The sequence below is a fragment of the Kogia breviceps genome, chromosome 4 (assembly GCF_026419965.1).
Source record: "Kogia breviceps isolate mKogBre1 chromosome 4, mKogBre1 haplotype 1, whole genome shotgun sequence".
Taxonomy (NCBI): Eukaryota; Metazoa; Chordata; class Mammalia; order Artiodactyla; family Physeteridae; genus Kogia; species Kogia breviceps.
Genome location: NC_081313.1, coordinates 134,199,488 through 134,225,265, shown reverse-complemented (window position 1 = coordinate 134,225,265; position 25,778 = coordinate 134,199,488). Strand labels below are relative to the sequence as shown.

The following is a 25,778-nucleotide window of genomic DNA, read 5'->3' as shown; positions in this document are numbered from 1 at the left end:
CAAGAAATGAACCTGTAGTGGGTCAAGCCACTGAGATTTGGGGGTTTATCTCTAATTGCAGCCTAGCCAAGCCTGACCGTTTCACATGGCTCGAGCCACCCCAGTCACATCTCAGGCCCAGCTCTCCACTCTAGCTGTGCTGGTTTCTTTTATTTCCTGGAACTCACCTGCACCCTTCTGTCTTTCCACCTGCTGTTCCCTCTACCTGGAATATTCTTCCCCAAATCTTACATGCCTACTCTACATATCTGTTTTGGGTTGAATTGTATCCCCTAAAAGATCTGTTCAATTCCCAACCCATGGTACCCGTGCATGTGACCTTATTTGGGACGAGGATCTTTGCAGGTGTAATCAAGTTAAGATGAGATCAGACTGAAGTAGGTGGGCCCTTAATCCAATATGACTGGTGCCTTATAAAAAGAGAAGACACAAAGACAGACACAAGGAAAACACATGTGACAACAGAGGCAGAGACTGGAGTGACAAGTCTACAAACCAAGTGCCCTGGTCAGTTCAGGCTGCTATAACAAAATACTATGGTCCGGGTGCCTTAAAAAAAAAAAACTTATTTCTCACAGTTGTAGAGGCTGGGCAGATCAAGATCAAGATGTCTGATGAGGACCTGCTGCCTAGTTTGCAGATGGCTATCTTCTTATTGTATCTTCACATGGCAGAGAGCAGAGAAAGAAGCAAGCTCTCTCATGTCTCTTCTTAAAAGGGCACTAATTACATCAGGAGGGCCCCACTCATCTAAACCTAACTGCCTCATCTAAATGATGACCTCATCTAAACCTCATCATGACCTCATCTAAGCCTAACTGCCTCCCAAAGGCCCCACTTCCAACTACCATCACACTGCGGATTAGGGTTTCAACATATATGAATTTGGAGGGGCACAAACATTCAGTCCATAGCACAAAGGAATACCAAGGATTACCAGCAACACCAGAAGCTAGGAGAGAGGCATGGAGCAGATTCCCCCCTAGAGCCTTCAGAGGGAGTGTGGCTCTGCCAACAACTTGATTTTGGTCTTCTAGCCTCCAGAACTGTAAAATAATAAATTTCTTTTTTTTTCTGCTTTGTCAGACATTTATTTAGGTATCTTGCTAGTAGAAGTTCCTCTTACCTGGGTTTGATATATAACCTCAAATTCTTATACTGCAATTTTTTGGGTATGACCAAATGTAACTTCTAAAAAAAAAACAAGTACTGCTGAGTTTATTTATTCACTTACTGTCTCACAGTTTTTATCCTTGTCCCTGTTATCAAGTAAACAGAGACAATAAATTTTTATTGTTGTTATGCCCCCCAGCTGGTGGTGTTTTGTTATGGCAGCCCTAGCTGCCTAATCCAACATCCATCAGACTTCAGCTTCCTCCAGAAAGTGTTCTGTCAGGCACATGATATTTCTACAAAACATTACATTTCCAGGTACCTTTGGAAATTTTTTAGATGAAGTCACACTGGGCCACAGTCCCACATGTCCACACTCAGCGGGAGCTGAGTCACACTGCCCCCCAGCAGGTGGGGCAGGTGCTGTCCAGCTCACTCCAGCCCCCACGAGGTCCTAATGTCTTGTTCCTGGGCCCTCTAAACTCATCATCATCAACTGAAAGCATTAGGGATGCCAGTCCCTAACTAGGCCTCCATGAAACTCAGCTTCTTCCTCTTGAAAACAGGGATGACAACACCTGCCTCTCAGCACTCCTGCAGGGATCAGAGACTGTCTGCCAAGAGTTTAGCACAGTGCCGGGCGGGTAGTAGATATAAATGCCAGCTGCTAGGATTGCTAACAACAGTAACAATAGAAGATCTCAAGGAAGACTCCTTCACCTGATGAGCTCCCCATCGCGCCTCAAATCGAATCCTCAACACAGAAGTGGAAGATCTGGAGAAGCTGTATTAGCCAATGCGCTGCCCATACCCTCTAAGGTCACATTCTTGCGACAGCCACCCATGCCTAGTTTGAGTCTCAGAGGCAGCCTCTGCCCAGCAGAGGCCAATCAGAATTGCCTAGAACACCCTCTGGAATCAGACCTTAATGGAATATGTGTTTCACATACAGACCTAAACCTCCCAGTCTCCTTGGAGCTCGCAGGGCTGCATTCAGTGGACACGGCATACAAGAGGGGCCCCAGCCTGGCTTCATATCACAATCTCCTGCGTAGTTTTTAAAATTTCAGATTCCCAGGTCCCTGGGGCTGGATTCTCATTTTTATACAGCATTCCGGGCACAGGGCATTGGGATAGGGACAGATTCAGGATGCACTGCTGCTGACCAGGTCAGGGACAAGCCTATGAAACCAGGAAATGCCCATCTCCCTGCTGAAAGGCAGCAGCGCCTCCTCATCAGAGCAGCCCTGGAGGGGCTGTGTGTGTGGTTTATCACTGCCACTAAGTCAGCGTGGGCCTGGGAGACTCTCCCTCTGAGCTTCAGTTTCTGATTACATGACAATTCACATATTCAGTCATTTACTAACAGCTCCGGCTTCGCCTGCCATCAACATGACCCTCAGGACAGACCTGTTTTTTGAACTCTAAACCCACATGAGTCACTATCCCTCAACATCTCTCCTGAACTGTCCCCAAGGCACCTCAATCTCAGCATGTCTAAAAGAGAACACATTACATTCCCCTGAGCCCAGACCCTCTGCCGGTGTTCTTGGCCACAGAGAATGCCTCTACCACCCTACCTGTGCAGGCCAGGAACCTGACTGGGTCAGCCTTGACACCCCTCTCCTCACTCCTCCCCTATCCAATCCATCACCTAGGCCTGAACGTACCTTTATTACTGTCACCTGCACTCAGGTTTGCACTACAGAAATATCAGTCAGGGAAGGCTACACTGTGTACCAAATATATCTAAAAGCCACGGAAGATTGTTTCTTACAGATAACAGTCCTGGGTGGTGTTCAGGCTAGAGAAGCAGCTCTCCTCCATGGAGTCATTTAGGGACCCAGGCCCCTTCCATCTTATGGCTCCACCAGCCCCTCAGGCCTTGTCATCGCACGCAGCTGGCAGAAGGAAACATACAGGGTGTGAGCTGGTGTGAGTCTTGATGGCCCAGGCCTGGAAGTGGCACGTGTCACTCTCACTCACTTTCCATTGTCTGGAACTCTGGTGGCCTCGCCTTACTGCAGTGGACTCTGAGAAGCAAGCTGAGCTGCTTGCATAGGAAAGGCAGGACAGACTGGGTGCCCAGTTATCACAATAGGCTTCAACAACTGCATGTTAATGACAGCGAAGGGAGACTCTAGAGGATAGCTTTCCTTTGGTCAACCCGCCTTTCAGGGACCGTCACCAAGTGCCACCACTATCAGAAGCCACCCCTGCCCCTGCCCCTGCCCCAGGAGTGGAGTCTACTTTTCCATGTGGTGAGATGAACGCTGTTATCAGGGAAGCACAGGAGGACAGGGACACATGGGAGAGACACAAAGTAAGCTAGGGAAGTGGGCAGGAAGGACAAGGCTTCCCACAGGAGCAGACACTTGGGCTGTGCCCTGGAGACTGAATGGGGGTTCTCTAGGCAGGAATGGGGGAGAAGTGGGTGTGGGCAGAGGAGACCAACTGAGTAAAGGCTCAGCGCTTGAGAAAGCACAGACTGTTTGGAGAACTGCAAGTAGCCCCACATGACAGAGAGGAGCTGAGATTGTGTCGCTGGGCAGGGGCTTTACATGCCACAATAAAGGGTTCCATTCATCCACAGGAAACAGGAAGTCAGTGAGTACTGCAATGGCAATGGTCCATGAAAAGGGGGGGTGATGAGAGACATTAAGGAACATGTGTGGTTATAACCCTGACTCCATGCATAGGGGCAGGATGGGTAGTAAGGCTGGAAAGTTGGACCAGAACCACCAGGTAGAGGGCCTTGAATGCCAGGCCTGACAAGGAAGGCAGAGGGCAACACTGTCTGCCTCTCTCAAGGAGAACACCATCCCCCCACAGGTGATGGCCTCCTCGCTTCCTGCCTATGCCTGCCTCTAGCAGCACAGTTTATTTTGTCCATTTCTTCTAGTACTTTAGTGCCTAACGGCTAGAAAAGGATCAAGAGGTGATCCATTTCAAAGATGAAGTCCAAACCCCTCATTACCAGGGAAGAAAACCAAAGGTCGCAGAAGGGAGAGTGCCTTAGTCTGTTCGAGCTGCTATAACAAATTACTATAGACTACATGGCTTATAAATAACAGAAATTTATTTCTCACATTTCTGGAGGCTGGGAAGTACGAGATGAAGGCATCAGCAGACTGGGTGTCTGGCGAAACCCACTTACTCGTTCACAGATGGCTGTCTTCTCCCTCTTACTTCTTCTCACCTGGCAAAAGGGGTAAAGGAGCTCTGTGGGGCCTCTTTTATGAGGGCACTAATCCTATTCAAGAGGGTTCTACCCTCATGACCTAATCACCTCCCAAATGCCCCACCTCTTAATATCATCACCTTGTGTCGGGGATAGGATTTCAACATACGAATTTGCAGGAAGAGCACAAACATTCAGTCTATAGCAAGGAGTAACATGTCCAGTGGCACCAGGCCTAGAAGCCAGGCCTCCATGTGCTGTGTCGTCTCAGCACCTCTAGCGCTCCCTCAAGCCCCGGGCACTTGGGAAACAAGAGACAACAGGCATGCTGAGGGTTTCATCCTGCCACCTCAAGTGCTGAGTATGAGAGACCACAGATATGAACACAGAAACTCTGCCTTTCTCCTACGAGCCAAGAGACAGGAATCCACAGGCAAGTACCATCTCCTTAGTGCCTCCCACCCCTTTCTCCTTCCAGAGGGCAAGGCAAAGCCAGCTCCTGGGCATAAACACCAAGTGCAAGGAGTGAAAGCTCTGACAGTCACGTTTGTTCCCAGCACGAGGCCAGAGTAGGCAGGACTCCCAATGCTGGGCAGAGGGGGCCCACATAGCTGAGGAGAGAGAAATGATCTCTAGCCACGAGCCCTCTCCAGCTGTGAAAAGCAAGGATTTGGGTGATGAATGCTGCATCTTATCATTCTATCTCCACATTCTGCCAGTGAACTAGCCAAACCACTTCTCCAAGTAGGCTCAGAATGGAAGATAAGTTCATACTGTCTCCTGATTCAGGGGGGTTGAGAGCTGGAAGCTCCTCAGGGAAGGGTCCTCATCCCACACTCACCTGGCTGACTGCTCGGGAACCTCTTGCTTCTCGCCAGCTGCCTTGCCCTCGAGCTTCTCACAGCTGCCCCACAAACAGCTCAACCCCACTATTCCCTGAAGCCCCCTCACCATCTCCAACCTAGTCCTGCAGAAGCCTCCTTGGTCTGCGTATCCACCTCACCCTGCCCTTCCACCTGTCCTTAATGAAATCCAATGCCCCCAACATGGCCCCACACTCCACTCCTGAATGCCAGGCTGCACTTCCTCTCACCTCCCTCAACACAAGTGGAGGGGCCATCTCACCCCATGTCCCCAGTCTCACTCCTTGAGCAGCACCGTACAACAGAAATATGATGCAAGCCACAAATGCAAACACATGGATAATTTAACATTTTCTAATAGCTACATTAAAAGACTATTAGACAATTAGTAAAATGGTAAAAAGAAACAGGTGAAATTAATTTTAATTTTAATAATATTTAATTTAGACCAATCTATACAAAATATTATAATTTCAACATGTAATCAACATTAAAAATTATTGAGATATTTTGCTTGTTTTTTTAGATTGCCTTAAATCCAGTGTGTATTTTACACTTACAGTGCATCTCAGTCCAGACTACATACTTTTCAAGTGTTCAGTAGCCACATGGAGCCAGTGGCCACTATACTGGGCAGCACAGATCTAGACCAGGGTTTGGCAAACCATGGCCCACAGCCCAGATCCGGCTGGCCTACTGTCTGATTTTGTATGACTCCTGAACAAAGAGTGACTTTTTTGGGGGGGTAGGGGGCACCACACTGCGAGTCTTGAGGAATCTTATTCCCCTGCAGTGGAAGCTCGGAGTCCTAAACCCTGGACCACCAGGGAATTCCCAAAAGTGATTTTTTAATGTTTTTAATTATTGAAAAAAAATCAAAAGAATAGTATTTCATGACACAAATTCTATGAAACCCAAAAGTTAGTGTCCATAAGTAATGTTTTAAATTCTGTCAATAAAGATGTATGGAAATACATTTCATCTCTTCTTATATTTTTATTTATCTCCTAATACCCTCTAAATTTTGCCTCTTGGCCCACATAGCAGGAAATATTTACTATCTGATCCTGTACAGGGAAAGTTTGCTCAGCTCTATTCTAGACCATTCACCCGCCCCCTAGACTCCAATACAGGAGCTCCTGAATTGGCTTTGGAATCAAAAGGCCAGCTCAAATCCCAGCTTCCCTGTGTCCCAATTCTGGGGTTTAGAACAAGTCACTTCCCCCTTTTGAGCCTCATTTTTCTTCATTTGAAAGTCGGGTCAGCACTCAAGTAGGTATAAAGAGGGTGAAAACCCAGCCCCAACCATAGAGCTGGTCACTCATTCACTCGTTTCCAGTCCTCCAGTCTCATTCCAGTTTCTAGTCTTCACATCTCCGGCTGCAACACCTGCCCACCGAGTCCCCCTCACCTCACTCAGTACCTCGTCCAGGTGACGCCTGCACTAGTCGCCTTCTCCCAGCATCCTCAGCAATCTCTACCTCCACTGGCAGGAGCCCCATATCAGTGACTTCTGAATCACTTTGGCAGCACAAACCTCCTGCTGCCTGGAATAGCCTCCCGTCTTCCTCACCAAATTCTGTCTCCTCCAAGATGACACCCCCGCACGGCCGGCAGTGCCCTTTGGCTCGCAGCTCTGCTCCTCCGCGGGCCTGACAGCAGCACTTCCGGCACGCCCGAGAGGTGATCTGGGCATGCGCACAGCTCTGGTCCCGCCAGATGAGGACCTGTGACGGGCCCAGCCCCAGTAGCCCTTTGCACACGCAAGGGCTCAACAAATACGTCAGACTGGCCTAGTGAGGCTTGGGCCAGCTTTCCAGGACCACGTCCTTCCTTCCCCCTTGAGCTCCATCAATTCTCAAATCTCATCAATTCTGACATCTGACATCTTAATCCTGACGTCTCCCTGTTTCAGTGGTGCCTCCTCCCAGGGACACCCCTACCCATCTGGCCCAGTCCTAACAGCTCTGCTTTTCCAGAACCAACTCCATTCATGCTCTCTCACCAGCCAAGGTCGGTCTGGTCACCGGATTATGTTAGGCTAGTCTAGTTTCTAGCCCAGGGCCCACCTATTTTCCCTTGTCACATCCTGCCAGTAAATCTCTTCCTCCTGGGGAAGTGTTTCTTCTAAAATTGACCCTCTCTTTGGCTGTTAGGTCAGAACTACTTCCAGCAATGAAGAACGATGTCCTGGAATTGAACATGTTGGCAACAAGTACTCTTGCCCCCAATTAATGTTCCTGCATTTTGCCAAAAAGGTGAGAACTAGCCTCTCACTGGTGGTGCTTTGAGCCCTGACCCATGGTGGGATCAGCTTCCTCATGCCAGTCACCAGATTTTCCTTCTACACTCTAGCCACTTCTCAGTTTCTTTTTTTCTCCCATATTTTCTGTTGAGCTATAACTGGCATATCATAAAACCTGCCCACTTACAGTGTACAATTCAATGGTTTTAGCATATTCACAGAGTTGGTCACCTTAATCTCAGTTTGGAACACTTTCATCATGTAAAAAGAAACTCCTAACCCGGCCATTCCTATCCCAACCCTCCCTCCAGCTCCCACAACCACTAACCTGCTTTTGTCTCTATAGATTTGCCTGGACATTTTATATAAATGGAATCATATAAAATGTGGCTTTTTGTGTCTGGCCTCTTTCACTTAGCATAATCTTTTCAATGTTTATCCATATTATAGTGTGTATCAGTACCTCATTTCTCTTTATTGACAAATAATTTTCCACTTCTTTTGCTGGTTCCCTGTCAGAGGCTGAATCTCAAAATGTTGAAGCACCCCAAGGCTCAGTCCTCCTCCCCTCTTCGTCTCTACCTACTCAGTTCCTGGGTGATCTCATCCAGTCTCTTGACACAAAATACCGCCTATATGCAATGACTCACAAATCTATCTCTCTGTCCGGCCCTTTCCCATGAGCTCCAGACACACAGGCCCCACAACGTCTTCCACATCTCCCTCCACTTGGCCATCTCAGGCATCAGGCTTTTGACACAACCAATACAAGACAACCAGTCTGAGTTCAGTTATGGGTAGTGATGGAAGAATGCTATTAAGTGTAAGCAAACACAATCTAACAGCACATTAATAATAATTTTAAATCAACAAGGAAGGCTTATTCCCAAAAGACAAGGATGGTTTAATATTAGGAACTCTGCTAAGATAAAGCACCATATTAATAGAGAAAATGAGGGAAAAGTCCTATCAATGTATATTAACAGAGCAACTGATAAAACCCAACACATATTTTTAGTAAACATTCTTGATAAAATAGAATAAGTTAGGGCTTCCCTGGTGGCGCAGTGGTTGAGAGTCCGCCTGCCGAAGCAGGGGACACGGGTTCGTGCCCCGGTCCGGGAAGATCCCATATGCCGCGGAGCGGCTGGGACCGTGAGCCATGGCCGCTGAGCCTGCGTGTCCGGACCCTGTGCTCCGCAACGGGAGAGGCCACAACAGTGAGAGGCCCGCGTACCGCAAAAAAAAAAAAAAAAAAAAAAAAGAATAAGTTAAACATTTATAAAAACAACCCAAACATCATCTTCCAGAAGCACTTTCATTAAAGTAAGAAACAACACAAAGTTGTCTTCTTCCATCATTATTTAACCTTTTCTGGAGGTACAACCAATGCAATTGGACAAGAGAAAGAAACTAGAGGTATAAAAACAGGAAAAGAGTAGATAAAACCATCATCATTTGCAGATAATACGATTATAAACATGGAAAACCCAAAGCCCAAAACACTATTCTAAACTATAAAAGAAGTCAGTATGGTGGCTTTTGTATATGCCAACGACAATCAGAAGATATAAAAGAAAGACCTAAAACACCTAGGAATATATTTATCAAGATAAAGAAGAAGAAAATTTGAAGTATTGAGCACATAAAAGATCTGAGCAAATAGGAAGATTCAACATTAGGAAGATGTCAAACCTCTCGTAAACAGTGATAAAATAATTTGTTAATGCTATCTTAATAGAAACACCAAAAATTTAATAGGAACACTCTCCTACTGAAAAAAGCAAGGTGCAGAATATTATGCAGCATAGCATGCTACTTTTTCTATATAAAAATGGGAAAAGCATTTGTATATAGACAAGATATGGACTATCTATAGAAGGTGAAGTAGGAAATGGGTCTCATCGGTTGCTTCTGGTTAGTAAAATGGGTAACTGAAATAGGGGTGGGAGGGACACTTCTCATTGTATAACTTATTGGTATAATTTTGAACCATGTGAATATATTACTTATTCAAATATTTTTAAAACTGAAAACAATCGTATTTCTAATTTTTAAAAATATTTTAATGGCTCTGTGTTGCCAGCAAGTGATTTAGGTATCTAAAACCTTCCATAACTTGGCTCCAAATAATGGTATTGATGATAAAAGGGAGGTGAGGACAGGAGAAGCCGCTGCAGCCACCACCAGCACCAGCAGCACCAGCAGCACCAGCACCATCCAATCAAGGAACTACAGTGAGCTACATACAGCCCATGCACCAAATCTAGCCCGCTGTCTTTTTTTTTTTTTAATAACTTTTTTCTGGCTGCGTTGGGTCTTCGTTGCCGCGCGTGGGCTTTTTCCAGTTGTGGCGAGCGGAGGCTGCTCTTCTTTGCAGTGCGCAGGCTTCTCATTGCGGTGGCTTCTCTTGTTGCGGAGCACAGGCTCTAAGCGCGCGGGCTTCAGTAGCTGTGGCTCGCGGGCTTCAGTAGTTGTGGCTCGCAGGCTCTAGAGCACAGGCTCAGCAGTTGTGGGGCATAGGCTCAGCTGCTCCACGGCATGTGGGATCTTCCCCGACCAGGGGCCGAACCCACGTCCCATGTATTAGCAGGCAGAGTCTTAAACACTATACCAACAGGGAATTCCCAGGGCATATGTTTTTGGTTTTTTTAAACATCTTTATTGGAGTATAATTGCTTTACAATGGTGTGTTAGTTTCTGCTTTACAACAAAGTGAATCAGTTATACATATACATATGTTCCCATATCCCTTCCCTCTTGCGTCTCCCTCCCACCCTCCCTATCCTACCTCTCTAGGTGGTCACAAAGCACCAAGTTGATCTCCCTGTGTTATGCGGCTGCTTCCCACTAGCTATTTATTTTACATTTGGTAGTTTATGTATGTCCATGCCACTCTCTCACTTCATCCCAGCTTACCCTTCCCCTCCCCATGTCCTCAAGTCCATTCTCTATGTCTGTGTCTTTATTCGTATCCTGCCCCTAGGTTCCTCAGAACCTTTTTTTTTTGATTCCATATATATGTGTTAGCATATGGTATTTGTTTTTATCTTTCTGACTTACTTCACTCCTATGACAGTCTCTAGGTCCATCCACCTCATTACAAATAACTCAATTTCGTTTTCTTTTTATGGCTGAGTAATATTCCATTGTATATATGTGCCACATCTTTATCCATTCATCTGTCAATGGACACTTAGGTTGCTTCCATGTCCTGGCTATTGTAAATAGTGCTGCAATGAACATTGTGGTACATGACTCTTTTTTAATTGTGGTTTTCTCAGGGTATACGGGCATATGTTTTTGATACGTCTCTGGGTATGTACCTAGAATAGAATTGCCGGGTCCGTGGTAACTCTTAAGCTTTTGGGGGAACTGCCAGGTTCTTTTCCAAAATGGCTGAACCATTTCACATTCCTACCAGCAGGGTACAAGTGTTCAATTTCTCCTCATTCTCATCAATACTGGCTGTTATCTGACTTTTTCATTATAGTTATCCTAGTGGGTGTGAAGTAGTATCTCACTGTGGTTTTGATTTGCATTTGCCTGATGGCTAATGATGCTGAGCAACCTTTCACGTGCTTAATGACTGTTTGCATACCTTAGGAGAAATGTTTACTTGCCCATTTTTAAATTAAGGATGAGTTTTTAATTGACTTTTTATTTATCAAGCTAGATGCTTGCTCTAGAAGCTGAAGTTCAAATAGAAGTTCAGTTGCCTTAGCGGCAGTTGGTATCTCCCCAGAAGTGAAGCCTGAGATTTCAGAACAGAGGCTAAGGAGAGAGGGATCATCAAGTGGGATTCCAGAGGATGGAAGCTTCCTCAAATACAACTGCTTGGGAGAAACCTTACTGTGTAAAGCTGAGAGCTTAGAAAAGTCAGCTTGGCTCTTCAGAAAGTTGGGTTTCTATAGCGTCAGGATTTTGGCTTTGGAATTTAAAATGTATTATTTTAAAGGTGATAATATTTATGTTAAAAACATTTTCAGATAGTACATAAGAGTATAAAGCAAAAATTAAGTCCTTCTTCCCTAACACCTCTTCCCTGATTTAAGCTCTCCAGAGATATTCACTATTATGTTTTCATGTATATATGCAAATATATATACATATATATTTGTTTATGTACATTAAATAACATATTGTTCTGGCAACTTGTCTCCACCTATCAATATAGCTGGGAAATTTTTCTACTTTCACCATAGATAGAGATAAATCTTATTCTTTTAATGTGTTGTCATATCATGTTGTATGGATTTCTATAATGTATTTAACCAGCCCCTACTGAAGGACTTTAGTTTTAGTGTTTTTGCTATTCTGAGCAAGTTTGCAGTGAATCTTGTGCGGTATCTTTGGTACTTTTGTGAGTCTCTCTGGGGATAAATCCCTAACATTTATGTTTTGATGGATGCAGTATGGTCCAATTGTCCTCTAAAGAGGTGCAGTTTACAGTTGTTTTAACAGTGTCTCTCCATCGCTTTCGAAGACTGGGTTTTAGCAACCTTTTTTCAGGGGGAGGAGCGGTTGTTGTGTCTGTTTTCATTTACATTTCTTTAGTTCAGAAGGAGGCTGACATTTCATATTTTTATAGGTCATTTATGCTTCTTTTTCTGTGAACTTTCTGTTCTGCTCTTGTCCAGTTTTTCTATAGAGTTGTCTCTTAGTGCTTTAGAAAAGCTTTTTGTATTTTAAGGAAAATTTTCTAGTGCTTTTGTGGTTTTATTGTTTATATGAAAAATTTTGATCATCAGTTTTACTGGCGAGTGTGAGGAACAAGGCAGGGCTCCAGCTTTGCTTTCTTCCAGATGGCTTGCCATTGTCCTGATGCCATTTATTGAATTCTTTCCCTTTCCATCCATTCATTTAAAATGCCTTTGTGATATACTAGATTCTAATATGTATTTGGGTCTATTTCCAGCCTCTCTATTCTTTCTCTAGTACTAAATTACTTTGATGGCTTTTTTTTGTTTGTTTGTTTGTTTTTTGCAGTACGCGCGCCTCTCACTGCCGTGGCCTCTCCCGTTGCAGAGCACAGGCTCCGGACGTGCAGGCCCAGCGGCCATGGCTCACGAGCCCAGCAGCTCCGCAGCACGTGGGATGCTCCCGGACAGGGGCAAGAACCTGCGTCCCCCGCATAGACAGGCGGGCTCCCAACCACCACGCCACCAGGGAAGCCCTGATGGCTTTTTTAAAAAATTGTTTGTTTTTAAACTATTTTATAAGGTTTTGGCAGTTTACCAGTTAAACCAGGTCTAGGGAAAAGCATGTTATATGGAGAAAGGAAGTGTCTGAGAGTCAAACAGATCAGGATTTGATCCCAGATATATAGTTTATCAGCTTTTTAGCCCTGGACAGATTCTTCAACTTTACTGTGCTTCAGTTTTTTCGCCTTTAAAATAGAATGAGTATTGAGTGAGATGCTGCCAGGAAAGCACTCCCTGCTGCTGCTAGACACATGTTGGATGTGTGGCTGTTCACTTCTGGGCCTGAGCTTTAGTGGGCCGGGGTGAGGCATTTGCAAGACCAAGGGGGTGTGTCCCCCCACCCCCAATCCTCCAGGTGCAGGAATTCCCTGCCCAGTCAGCCCTGAGTCCATTACTACTGCCTGCCCAGCCCTCTCCCTCCATCTGCTATTCAGAGAGACAGCTGTCCCTAAAGGGAGGCCAAGGTGTGTGTGTGGGGGGTGGTTCATGGACAGAGTGTGCGTCCCTCACTATACAGAACAGAGTGGGACGGATAGGTGGAAATAGAGGAGGAGGGAACAGGATTCCATCTATGCTCTTGCCCTGAACCCTTCCAATATCAGGGGTGGGCCTGCTTCCTTTTCTGTTCCCTCATGATAGATTAGGGTGGGGAGGAGAGGTATTCATTTGTTCAATAAGCATATCCTGGGGACTGGCTTGGTCTGTTAGTTTCCTAGGGCTGCACTAATAAAGTATCACAACTGGTTGGCTTAAAACAATACAAATTTATTGTCTCATAATTCTAGAGGCTAGAAGTCCAAAATCAAAGTATCCACAGGGCTGTGCTTTCTCTGCAGGCTCTAGAGGAGAATCTGTTCTATGCCTGTCTCTTAGCTTCTGGTGTCGCTGCTATCCCTGGTGTTCCTTGGCTTGTAGACACATCTCTCTAATCTCTGCCTCCGCTGTCACATGGCATTTTTCCCCTTCTTATAAGGACACCAGTCATATTGTATTAGGGTCCACCCTAATGAGCTCATCTTTACTTGACAACATCTACAAAACCCTATTTCCAAATAAGGTCACGTGCACAGGTACCGAGGATTAGCACTTGAACAGATCGTTTGGGGGGACACAATTTGAAACTGGGAATGCTGGCCCTTAGGAGGGTTAGGGTTACGGTTAATGTAGGGCATCAGCACTGACTCTCCCTCCTTCCCACTTTCCCAGCCAGTGACCTGGGGCGGCCAGTGGCCTGTGGATTTGATTTCTGGCAGGGATAAAATTAGTGGGGAGGATGATATTTTTAGAAGTCCAAGGGACCCTAGGGACCACCTAATCCAGACATTTAACAGATGGGAAGCTAAGATAGTTCCACGAGACACTCTGTGTTATGGTTGGGCACTTTGTGCTGAGGCAGCTGCCATGGGCCATGGACTCTGGCTCCAGGTGGTGGTGGGAAGGGGGGGAGGGTGGCCACTGAGTCCGTTGTCAGCCCTGGATCCCCAATTGAAGCCTGAGGCAGACTCTACTTTGGGCCACCAACACCTACTGAAAGCCCATGCTTTTCCCAGATGGGTTTTTTGTCTGGGGCTGCCTGGAGGGAGGAGGAGGCGGTGCGGGCTGGTACTGCCACTGTTTCAGTTCTGACTCCCGCTCACACAGTCCCAGGGCCTGTGGGTGCCACGCAAGGCAAGTTCCCTCTGCAGTGCCCCCGCCACCCCTGAACTCTCCTGAGCTGCAGCTCTGCTAACCCGCTTCATCTATTACCCTCTTTCATTGGCTTTGCATGCTCTCAAAAATCAGGGAAATCTCTCCTCTGTTGGAGACTCTCCTGTTTTCTTTGCTGTTTTGGTAGAAGTTGGTGATGTGTTGATGTGAGTGTGTGTGTATGTGTGTGTGTGTTTGCGTGCATGCATGTGCATGCAAAACCTGCCCTGTCTCCACAGTGCCAGCTGCCTCCCACTGCTTAACGGGATTTGAGCATAGTGCTTGATGGGCACATTTTCTGTTCTTTTTTTTTTTTTTTTTTTTTTTTTTTTTGTGGTACACAGCAGGCCTTTCACTGTTGTGGCCTCTCCTGTTGTGGAGCACAGGCTCTGGACACACAGGCTCAGCGGCCATGGCTCACGGGCCCAGCCGCTCCACGGCATGTGTGATCCTCCCAGACCGGGGCACAAACCCGTGTTCCCTGCATCGGCAGGTGAACTCTCAACCACTGTGCCACCAGGGAAGCCTGACATTTTCTGTTCTTGTGCCCAGAAAACCTCATCCTTCTCCGTTGCTCTCCTTGGACTTGACACTGGCATGCCTGCCAGACTTCATGCCATGGAGTGAGCTCTGATCCTTAAATAGCTGATCCCCAAGCAGCAACATCCTGGGGCTCCAGCTGCAATTTACAGCTAAGACCAGGGCAGAGGATGCCAGCGTAGGAACCCATGGGCTAGAACTCTGAGCGGCTGTAGTTTTTGCTGCCAGCATTTTCTGTGGAGTTCGCAGACCATCAGGAGTAGAGAAGATGCTGAGGAAGTTTGCCTCTCCACCATTGCCTATCGGACTCTCCATTCGTTCCAAAAAATGTACTGAGCATCTAGTATGTGTCAGACACCGTGCCAGGCATCAGAGGGAGCTAGAGAAAGTCCTTGCCTCCCCAGGGGTTTCATATGAACTCTGCTGCTGTGTTTCATGATTGGGAAGCATCAGGAACTCTAAGAACAGGAACCTAGGAAGGGATCTGGGAGAAAGCCGCTTCCTACTGAGATTTGTGGAATGGTTGCTGGGAGGGGGTGCTGGGGAAGCCTGGAGGTGAGGAAGGGGGAGGGCAGGGCTGAAGACAGCCTGGTGGCAGGGCTCAGTAGAATGGCCACTCTCAGCACTTACCGCAGCCATGTTCATTGTTGGGGTCCCTCCGTCACACAACACAGAAAGCTCCAGGAGAGCAGAGACTGTCTGTGGAACTGGTACCTGGAAGGGAGCCAGTGCTCAGAAAACATTTGAATGAATGAACTTCACAGAGTTTTGTTTAGATCTTGAGGCTACTGGGGAGCAGGAGTTTAAGTTCAGGTTAACCTGGTTAGTTTTATGCTTTTGGAAGATCATTCAGGCAACGGTGGGAAAATAGGGGAATGGACAGTATGCCTGAGGAGCTTCCTCTACTGTTCGCTGAAGGGGAATCAGATTTGAACCTAGCATCTGAAGATAGAGGAGGCCACCTACAAGGACCAAAGAGCAGCTGTAAGAAGCTGAGAAGGATCCCTGGCCAATAGGAAGCTAGGATCCCAATCTTACAACCACAAGGAACTGAAACATGCCAACAGCAGGCATGAGCTTGGAAGAGGATCCCAAGTGCCAGATGAGATCACAGCAGTTGGAAACTTTGATTTTTACCTTTGTAAGCACTGTCAAGGAACCCAGCCATGCCATCCTGGACTTCTAACCTGCAAACCTGGGAGAGAATAAAAGGATATTGTTTTAAGGCACTAAGTAGTCATATATTACAACAACAATAGAAAGTGAACACACCAATTGCTGGACTCATTCACTGAATTGAAAACACAGGTAGAGGGGCAGGTCAGGACAGGCTAGCTGAGAAAAGACACCCAGGAGGAATTGGAGTTGATGATAAGCACCCCCACCTCATCAGGTTGTGGAGAGGATCAAATGCATAGAAAGTAAATATTGGATAAACGTTGGCCACTGTGGGTGTGGCTGGAACTGTGGGGAGACCTGGGTCCCAAATGTAGGTGGAGATCTGGGAGTCACTGCAGAAGGGCCGCTGCCTCCAGACACTGAGCCTATCCCATAACTGTTGATTCCACGGGATGTGATAGGATGGAGAAAGCAGGTGACATTGCCACTGCCCAAGCTCTGCTGTTACCCCCTGGGCCTGGGGTCTGTCAAGTGGGCTGGTCCCAGCCCTCTCTGACCAGGCTCACATCTCCTCTGCTTTGAGTGTATGCCTACCCTCTGGAGAAGTGAGGAATTACCAGGATTGATTGTGGCCAGCACCATGCTCTGTTGACAAGCTGGTTTCTTGCTTTGCCTTTGGAGAGGGACATGGAGGTCATGGTCCTACTCCAAGAATGTGAGAACTGTAAGCATCTTTGGGATCTGTCTATTCCCTCTCCTCTGGTAACAGGAGGGGAATGATGAGGCTTGGAGAGGCAGGGACTTCTCCCAGACCACAGAGCAAACCAGGGACCAGGCTCCCCTCTCTCGCAGTCAGTCTTTAGCTGGGGATGGAGAGAGGTGGGATTCGGGGAGCAACTGGCGGTCCCCTTCCTAGTCCTGTGCTCCTCCTCCACAGCCCCTGCTACTGCTGAGGAGGAACAGAAACCTGACCATACTCGGTTTCGTCTGGGCCTTCCTTTTCTACACATCGAAGGAGGAATCTATTTTTCTCTTTCTTCAAGAAGGACAGAGAGGAGGGCACACAAGCTGGAGTGGAGCAGACTGGGGAGGAAATTGGTTTGAGAGTGTTAGGAGCTTGATAGGGAGAACTTGGGTGTCAGAGTCCATTTGATTTAGATGAGGAGTCAGCAAACGTTTTCTGTTAAGGACCAGATAGTTAATATTCTAGGCTCTGTGGGCTACACAATCTCTGTTACAACTATTCAACTCTTCTGTTACAGTATGAAAGCAGCCACGGGCAGTATGTAAACAAATGGGTGTGGAGTTTCTAATAAAACTTTATTTATAAAAAAAGACAGGGGGCTTCCCTGGTGGCGCAGTGGTTGAGAATCCGCCTGCCGATGCAGGGGACACGGGTTCGTGCCCTGGTCTGGGAAGATCCCACATGCTGCGGAGCGGCTGGGCCCGTAAGCCATGGCTGCTGAGCCTGTGCCTCCGGAGCCTGTGTCCCGCAATGGGAGAGGCCACAACAGTGAGAGGCCTGTGTACCACAAAAAAAAAAAAAAAAAGACAGGGACTTTTTTTAGAAGACCCAATGCTGCCCCCCGAAATTAATTAATTTTTAAAAACCACATATGCTCACGTGAAAACTTGTACATGAATGTTCACAGCAGTACCTGAATGTTCACAGTTTCCAAAAGGTGGAAACAACCCAGTCCATCAACTGATAAATGATAAATAAATAAAAAATATATAGTATACCCATACAATGGAATGTTATGTAGTAATGGAGCACTGACACAGGCTACAACATGGACAAACCTTGAAAACATGTTAAGCGAAAGGAGTCAGACACAAGAGGCCACATACTATATGATTCCATTTCTGTGAAATGTCCAGTACAGGGACATCTATAGAGACAAAAAGGAGATTAGTGGTTACGTAGGTCTAGGGAGGATGAGAGGGTCAGAGGTGATAGCTAAAGGGTGCAGGGGCTCTCTTTGAAGTGATGAAAATAAATGTCCTAAAATTGACTGTGGTGATGGCTGCACAACTCGGTGAATACACTGAAACCAATGAATCGTATACTTTAAACGGGCAATTTGTATGATATGGGAATTATATCTCAATTTTAAAAAATCATCTACCCCAGTTTTCTAAAAGAAGGGACCTTAGTCCATCTAGGTCTAACTTTCTCATTTTATAGATGAGGCACTGAAGCCCAGAGAGGTTAAATGACTTGCCCAAAGTCATTTGTCATTTAGAACCCTGATCAACTACCCATTAGCCATTACATTCTTACCCATTCTACCCTGCTTCAAGTGAACAGGAGTGGCCATTCACACAAAATCAGTGAAGTCACACAAACCACCTTGGATCTGGCACAGATCTCTGAGACTGGTGTTAGAAATACACGGTGTGGTTTACTGAGGACAGATTTGTTCTTGGCACTTCATTGTCTTATGGCTCAAAAAACTGACACTTGTGACCTGGCCAAGCCAAGATTCCCATACTTTCACTACCCAGCCACATTTCATAAACTCTGAGCTAAAGTTGAATACCGAGTCACAGGAGATGAGCAGAGCATGAGCCTGGACACTAGCGGACCAGGATTCAAATTCAGCTTTGTGTGAGCTGCATGAAGCTATTACCTTTATGAGCCTCAGGAAATTGTGAATAATAAAGGTATTCTTTGTGAGCACTGGATGAGATATCACATGTAATGTGCTTGGCATATAAATGTTAATTCCTTCCTCCTTCCATTTGAGAACTGAGAGGTCTTCATAACTGAGACCTTGGTGAGGTCAGTCAAGCACATTTGCTTGAATTGGGGATGATAATTCTCTGCGAAGTTCATCATGCCCAGTGCACACATCTGGGAGCACCTTTCCCCTTTGCAACCCTGACACATTGTCACCCAACCAACAAGGCTAAAGGAGGAATAGAAAACCACCCTGCACACTCTTACACTGTTGGTAGGAATGTAAATTGATACAGCCACTGTGGAGAACAGTATGGAGGTTCCTTAAAAAACTAAAAATAAACTACCATATGACCCAGCAATCCCACTACTAGACATACACCCTAAGGAAACCATAATTCAAAATGACACATGTACCCCAAAGTTCATTGCAGCACTATTTACAGTAGCCAGGACATGGAACAATCTAAATATCCAACAACAGATGAATGGATAAAGATGTGGTAAATATATAAATGGAATATTACTCAGCCATAAAAAGGAACGAAATTGGGTCATTTGTAGAGATGTGGATGTACCTAGAGTCTGTCACACAGAGGGAAGTAAGTCATAAAGAGAAAAACAAATATCGCATATTAACGCATATATGTGGAATCTAGAAAAATGGTACAGATGAACCTATTTCCAGGGCAGGAATAGAGACACAGGCATAGAGAATGGACATGTGGACCCAGTCGGGGAAGGGGAGGGTGGGATGAACTGGGAGATTAGGATTGACATATATACACTACCGTGTGTAAAACAGATAGCTAGTGGGAACCTGCTGTATAGCACAGGGAGCTCAGCTCAGTGCCCTGTGACAACCTAGATGGGTGGGATGGGGGGGTGGGAGGGAGGTCCAAGAGGGAGGGGATATATGTATACATTGTACAGCAGAAACTAACACAACATTGTAAAGCAATTATACTCTAATAAAACAAAAAAAAAATACTAAGATTGGAAAAGAAAAGAAAACCACCCTGCAGAGCCCTGCCAGCTGTGTGCTCAGAGGAGCTCTGCTCTCACAGCCTCATGTGCCACTTGGGGAGGGCTCCCCAGGGAGGGCCAGAATTTCTACTGCAGGACCTAGGGGGAGGGAGAAGGTGGGGGAGGGTTTGGGGTGAGAAATGGTGCAGCAAAGTGGTGGACAGTAAGGCAAAGCTGACAGTAGCCACCAGTCCTAAAGCTCAGGAGGGACTATCTTTTCTCAAGAAATTCCAAAGTGCAAACATTTAAAAGGTCAATTTTTGGTTACATTGTGCATACAAACTTTGCTTATTTTCAAATTATTTTTTGTTGCTTATATAACTATTCTCATTGTTCAACTGATATATTTTTCTATTTGTGAAATTATTTGGGGTCTAAGGTTATATGGATTGCATCCTACTTTTTCTTATTAAAATACTAAGTTTTTAAAAGCTACTTGTTTTTTATGTAATGACTGCACTTGGTTACAGGGTTAACAAGGTCAGTTTTCAGCTGGCTTAACTGCCTTGTGCTGGCAAGGCCACGTGCAGACTTCTAAAGTTCCACTTTCTGGCCTGTTTGGCCACCACAAAAATGACAGGCCTAATTGACAAATTAGTTGCCTTTGTCAATCCTATAATCAAAGGCAACTAATTTGTAACAATGATCTAATTAATATTCATCCAGTGTTCCAAGACAGGGTACATGAAGTAAGTCAGAGGTACAAGATCCACCCCAGTCTAGGCCTGCTCGCCTCCCCAGCATTACAGTCCATTAATCCTCTAGAGTTAACTGCAAACCGGGAGCCTACTCAGAGCTCTCCCCCACCACACACCGAAGTCTCAACCCCAGTGTTCACGCTGTCTTCCCTCAGCTCCCACCAGCTGTCTCCGCCATGCCTTGCGTGGGCGTGATGCCAGGCGGCGGTAGGAACTACAAGGAAAACAGAGGGTTAGGGGATGCCGTTGGGAGGTCGGCGGGAACTGCAATTTTAGATACTTTGGTCAGGAGAACCTCTCCCGTGGTAAACATCTGAGCAGATTCCTGCGGGAAGGGTGGGAGCGAGCCACCGGCTCTCTGGGGAACAGCGGTCTAGACCGAGGCAATCAGTGAGTGAGTGGGTCCATCCCTTAACAGGAAAGAGAAAGCAGAAGTGTGAAAAATCGTGCTGGAACGAAGGAATCGTTAGCAGTGTCAGGCTTTACCTTAACCGTGGCACCTAGGGTACACCAGCCAGGACCAGTTCAGGACCCGGGACCTTACCGGGCTAGGCACTGCCTAACTAAGGGATCAGATTCTGAGGAGGTTTGGAATCACACCAAGCAGACTTCCCATTCTTCCAGTCCGGTCGCAGACCCCGCGCTTTAGATGTGGTCACGACCCTACAGGTACAGCCTCCTCCTCCTCTTCCTCCCGCCGCCTATTCTGTGACGCCGAACTCTCAGAAGAGCCCAAGCCCGGGTCCTAGTGCCTCCACACGTCCTCCAGGCCCCGAATCCCTCAGAGCTCCGCCCCTCGCCTCCGGAACTCTCGGACTCCGGCCCTAACCCGCTCCGCCCCGCCCCGCCTCGCCTCAGTTATGGGATTGGCCCCGCCCCTACGGCCGGGACCCCGCCCCTCCGTGCTCTATATTTAAGGAGCTGAGCGTCAAGGATTGGTCAGAGTCGGAGACCTGAGTTCCTAATTGGTTATGATGTACTGCCCGCTTCCCGCAGAGCGGCATGACCCGGAAGTGATTCCTGAAGCGCCGGCCGCGTGGATTAGCACCTTGGGCACTCGGTTGCCGCGGTCGCTGCCATGACCAAAATAAAGGCAGATCCAGACGGGCCGGAGGCTCAGGCGGACGCGTGCTGCGGAGAGCGCACTTACCATGAGCTGCTGGTGAATCTGAACCCCATCGCGCAGCCTCTGGCTTCTCGCCGCCTCACGCGGAAGCTCTACAAATGCATCAAGAAAGGTGCAGCGGAACTTTCCTGGTGGTCCAATGGATAAGACTCTGCGCTTCCAGTGGAGGGGACATGGGTTCGACCCCTAGGTGGGGAAGTTCCGCAGGCCGCGTGGCGTCGCAAAAAAAAAAGGTGCGGGTGGACGCCGGGTGGCGGGCGGAGGTCCCCTCGACTGATTCTTCTGTCGTTGCAGCCGTGAAGCAGAAGCAGATTCGGCGCGGGGTGAAGGAAGTTCAGAAATTTATCAACAAAGGCGAGAAAGGGTAAGAACCCCCTCCCGCCGGATTTTGCATTTCTAAACGATGACGAAGGTATCCCTGCTACTTAGTAGGTAGTCGGTAAAAGAACTATGACTCCCCCTCATGTGCAGAAGGTAAATTCCCTTCCGTACAGATGCTGATACATCACTTACACTAGCGCAAAGGGACACCATGGGGAAAGTGAATTCCAGGGGAAGCGAATCGTGTAAGCCAGCTCACTTAGGGTAGATCCCAGCTTCATTCATTCAGCGACTATTTACTGTCTACTCTTTTTCAGGCACTATACTATGGGGAGACAATGACAGTAATCAAATACACAAAATTACAAGTGTCACAGGTAACCATGAAGGAAAAGTACAGGGTGCAGTGAGAATGACTTCATTATCCTACATCTTTTCTTTCTGGCATTTATCAGAACCTGAAACTTATTTGCATTTTTATTCCCTGTATCTCCCGCTAGGGCCAGAAAGTAGGCTCTTTGAGAACAGGAAAAAGCCTCTCACTGCTTTATTTTCAGAAGTGTCTGGTACATTGTAGGTGCTCCAGAGATAAATAATGCTGGGGGGATTTGATGTTGTATGGAGTCTGACCTAGGTGGGGTAGCTGAGGTCTGAAGATATAGGAATTATTTTGTGGGCTGGTGGGGAGGGGAGGCATACTGCCAATAGAAAGTGGATTTCAGGGCAAGAGAGGGTAGTAGTGGGCAGAAGTGCTACCTTCGCATGGGGTTTTTGCACTCAGAGCTTTGGAGGCCACTGAGGGTTAAAGCCAGGGAGTGACATAATTATGTTTACACCTTAAGAAGATTTTTCTGGCAACTTTGAGAAGGATCAGAGGTGGAAGAATAGATGGGGAAATTGAGATAGGAGGCTACTGTGGTATAGAAGAGGCGAGGGCAATTTTTGATTGGGTTAGTGATGGCGAGATGGAAAGAATTAAAGTGGATGGATGAGAGGACTTACCGACATGGAGTGAAGAGGTGTGGGTCCCAGGCGAATGGACAGAGGGTGCACTCACTGAAATAGTGAATAGTGGAGGGAGCCGGGTTTGTATGGGAAGATCATGAGTCTGGTTTTAGACAAGTTTTTGAGGTGCCTTTTAGACATATGAATCCTCTCCCTAGCAGAAATGTCAAACAGGCAAGTGGCTATAAGGGTTTGCAGTTTGGGAGAGGGTCAAGCTGGAGAGAATAGATTTGGGAGTTGTCAACACATAGTTGGCACTTGAAGCCTTGGTTATGGATGGGGTCAGCTGGGGAGAAAGTACTGACAGGGCAGCGAAGGACCAGGCTGTGGGAACACCAGCATTTAAAGGCTACTGAGGAATTCCCTGGCGGTCCAGCAGTTAGGACTTCGTGCTTCCACTGCAGGGGGCCCAGGGTTCGATCCCTGGTTGGGGAACTAAGATCCCGCAAGCCGTGTGGCATGGCCAATAAAATAAAATAAGGGCGACTCAAAGGAAGAGGAGCCTGCAGAGGAGGAGAGTATATGAGGCAAAAGGAAAACTAGGAGTGTGGATGCAGTGCTTTGAACCAAGAGCTCTTTCCTTGTGTTTTCCTCTCACTGCCCTAGGGAACAGACTCTTCCCCTCTGTGTCATCAGGGCTGCTGAGGCCCTTGTCCCAGAACCCCAACACCTTGCCAGCTAAGAGCCCTAGCTGAGGATTCTCTGGCAAGTTTTCATTGGTTCCCTGTCACTCTGAGAATGATCCTGGAAGCACTCAAGGCCCTTAAATGTGACTAGTTTTTCTAGCCATCTTGTCTGCCCCATCCCCATCCTGGACTCCAAAGCCATCCCTGGCTCCCCAGCAATAGCCAGCCCCTGTGTATCTGGTGTCCTGATTCTCTCAACCTTAAATGCTTTCCCTGCCTCCAGCCCCTCCACAGGCTGCCTGACACGTTCATCATTCAGCTTTCCTCTCAAGTGTCACTTCCTGAGTCATTTTTTGATCTTCCAAGGAGAGCTGAGCTCTTACTCCTTGGCATCTCTCTATACCTCATCTGTCCCAGCGTGATATGCTTTGTCACACTTGGTGGCATTTACTTGTTGCCAAGCAATAGAGATTACCTCCCCAGAGGAATGCACTCACCAAACAAACCTGCATGAATTTCTAAAGGTTGGGAGACACACATTAATAATTGGACTCTTTGAGGTCAGGGGGCAGCTTACCCATCTCTGTACCCCCAAGGCCCAGCTCAGAGGCAACACTTATGACTGAAAGAGGGAACAAGCAAGATGGAAATGACAGTGGTTTGTCTTATTTCAGGATCATGGTTTTGGCAGGAGACACATTACCCATTGAGGTATACTGCCATCTCCCAGTTATGTGTGAAGACCGGAATTTGCCGTACGTCTATATCCCCTCTAAGACGGTAAGGAGCACATGTGCCCCTGATCTCGATCAGCACAGGAGGGTGGGTGTCTGGGATCAGGTATGTGGCAGCAGGCCATAGTGGGAAGGAGCGTGAGCTTTGGAGTTAAGACAGGCCTGGATGGATTCTTGGCTCTGCTGCTTTCTAGACGAGGGACTGCAGATAAATTACCCCTCTGCACTTCCATTTCTTTCTTGTAAAATGGGAATCCCTTTCTCCATGGACTATGGGAATGAAACAGAAGGTGAACTTGGATATGTAAGTCCTATTAAGTGGGTGTAGTTTCAGAGAGGATGTTCTAGGGACCTGAAGCTGTCCTTACCCTTACATAGCAGAGGCCAGGTCTGGGGTCCAGGGAGTGGGGGATGGCAGGGACCTGGAAAGCATAGGCGCTGCCCAAGGGGAAAGTCCCTGCTGGGCTGGAGCCCTTTCACAGTTGCCGTGTGGAACTGTAGGCCCAGTGTTGCTGACCACAACTCGAAAGTTTGCTGAGTTTAAATGGTGGCAACCAATTCAAAATGTTAACATTGACTGACTAGCACATGTCTTAACATTGACACTAGCACTAGTCTGTGGGCTGGATTAGGCTGGTGGATCGTCAGTTTGTGACTCCCTGGTATACAGGTTGTGCGGCCTTCTTTCCAAACAGCCCTTCTTTTTCCTTCTCTGCAGGACCTGGGTGCAGCCGCTGGCTCTAAGCGCCCCACCTGTGTGATAATGGTCAAGCCCCACGAGGAATACCAGGAGGCCTATGACGAGTGCCTGGAGGAGGTACAGGCCCTGCCCCCGCCCATGTGAAGAACTTAGGCAGCAACTTGGGCACCTGCTCCAGAAGCTGTTGGATTGGCAGCACACCAGCTGGCTGCCCTCCTGCTACCCACATTCATGGCATCTCTGTGGTACCCTGAGGCACGTGTTCTTCCCAGGTGGCTCCAACAGCTACTTCACGGCAGCAAAGCCAGCATCTTCATCAGTGCTATTTTCTGCTGAGCTTCATTGAAGATGATGTGGGAGAAGTAAATGCTAAAACTAAAATGTGCTGAGTCTGTGGGTGTTTTTTTAAGCAGCAGCTACTGGTGGGGCTGAGGAGTTGGTAGGGAGGAAAGAGCAGAAGCAGCCTTTCTCCTCAGAGGACCCGAGGACTTCAAGAATGTTCACTGCTAATGCTTGGCCACCAGAGCCAGTGCTAGACTCAAGCTGAGAACGGACCCTACTGCCCACCCTGAGCTTTCTACTCCCACTTCCAGAGTAGGTGGGAGCTGCAGGGCGAGCCAGCTGAGCCCAGGCCCCACTTCATCTAAGCCTGTAGCTCCTATGTCGGGGACACCCCCATTCCTCTTTTCTTTTTCCCCAAGAGCCTTAAATGCCACTGGGAAGCTGACAGAAGCAATGTACCCACCCACACAGTACATTTTAAATAGGTATATGAAGTTAATTGCAGAACCCCAGGCCATCTCTCCTGCTTGGCATAATGGCCCCATAACCTAATCCCTTCAAACATTTTAGACTTATGGTGCCTTCTTGTTTTCAAAGGCCCAGCACAGGACTCAGTACACACAGCA

At 47.2% G+C, this 25,778-nt stretch overlaps 1 protein-coding gene across 1 annotated transcript; it reads left to right on the top strand.

Annotated features, from left to right (window-relative positions):
• Positions 1 to 21,362: 21,362 nt before the first annotated feature.
• On the top strand, positions 21,363 to 25,251 carry NHP2 (NHP2 ribonucleoprotein). The gene is made up of 4 exons (XM_059061068.2): positions 21,363 to 21,596; positions 21,779 to 21,848; positions 24,111 to 24,216; positions 24,889 to 25,251. Exons 1-4 carry the CDS (start codon positions 21,437 to 21,439, stop codon positions 25,012 to 25,014), a joined length of 462 nt encoding a protein of 153 aa, XP_058917051.1. The 5' UTR covers positions 21,363 to 21,436; the 3' UTR covers positions 25,015 to 25,251.
• Positions 25,252 to 25,778: the final 527 nt, after the last annotated feature.

Excerpts from the sequence above, each read along its gene's own strand:
- NHP2 (XM_059061068.2), top strand. The coding sequence starts at position 21,437 with ATGACCAAAATAAAGGCAGATCCAGACGGGCCGGAGGCTCAGGCGGAC. Across the intron at positions 21,597-21,778 it reads CTACAAATGCATCAAGAAAG|CCGTGAAGCAGAAGCAGATT; the intron begins GTGCAGCGGAAC and ends CTGTCGTTGCAG. Across the intron at positions 21,849-24,110 it reads ATCAACAAAGGCGAGAAAGG|GATCATGGTTTTGGCAGGAG; the intron begins GTAAGAACCCCC and ends GTCTTATTTCAG.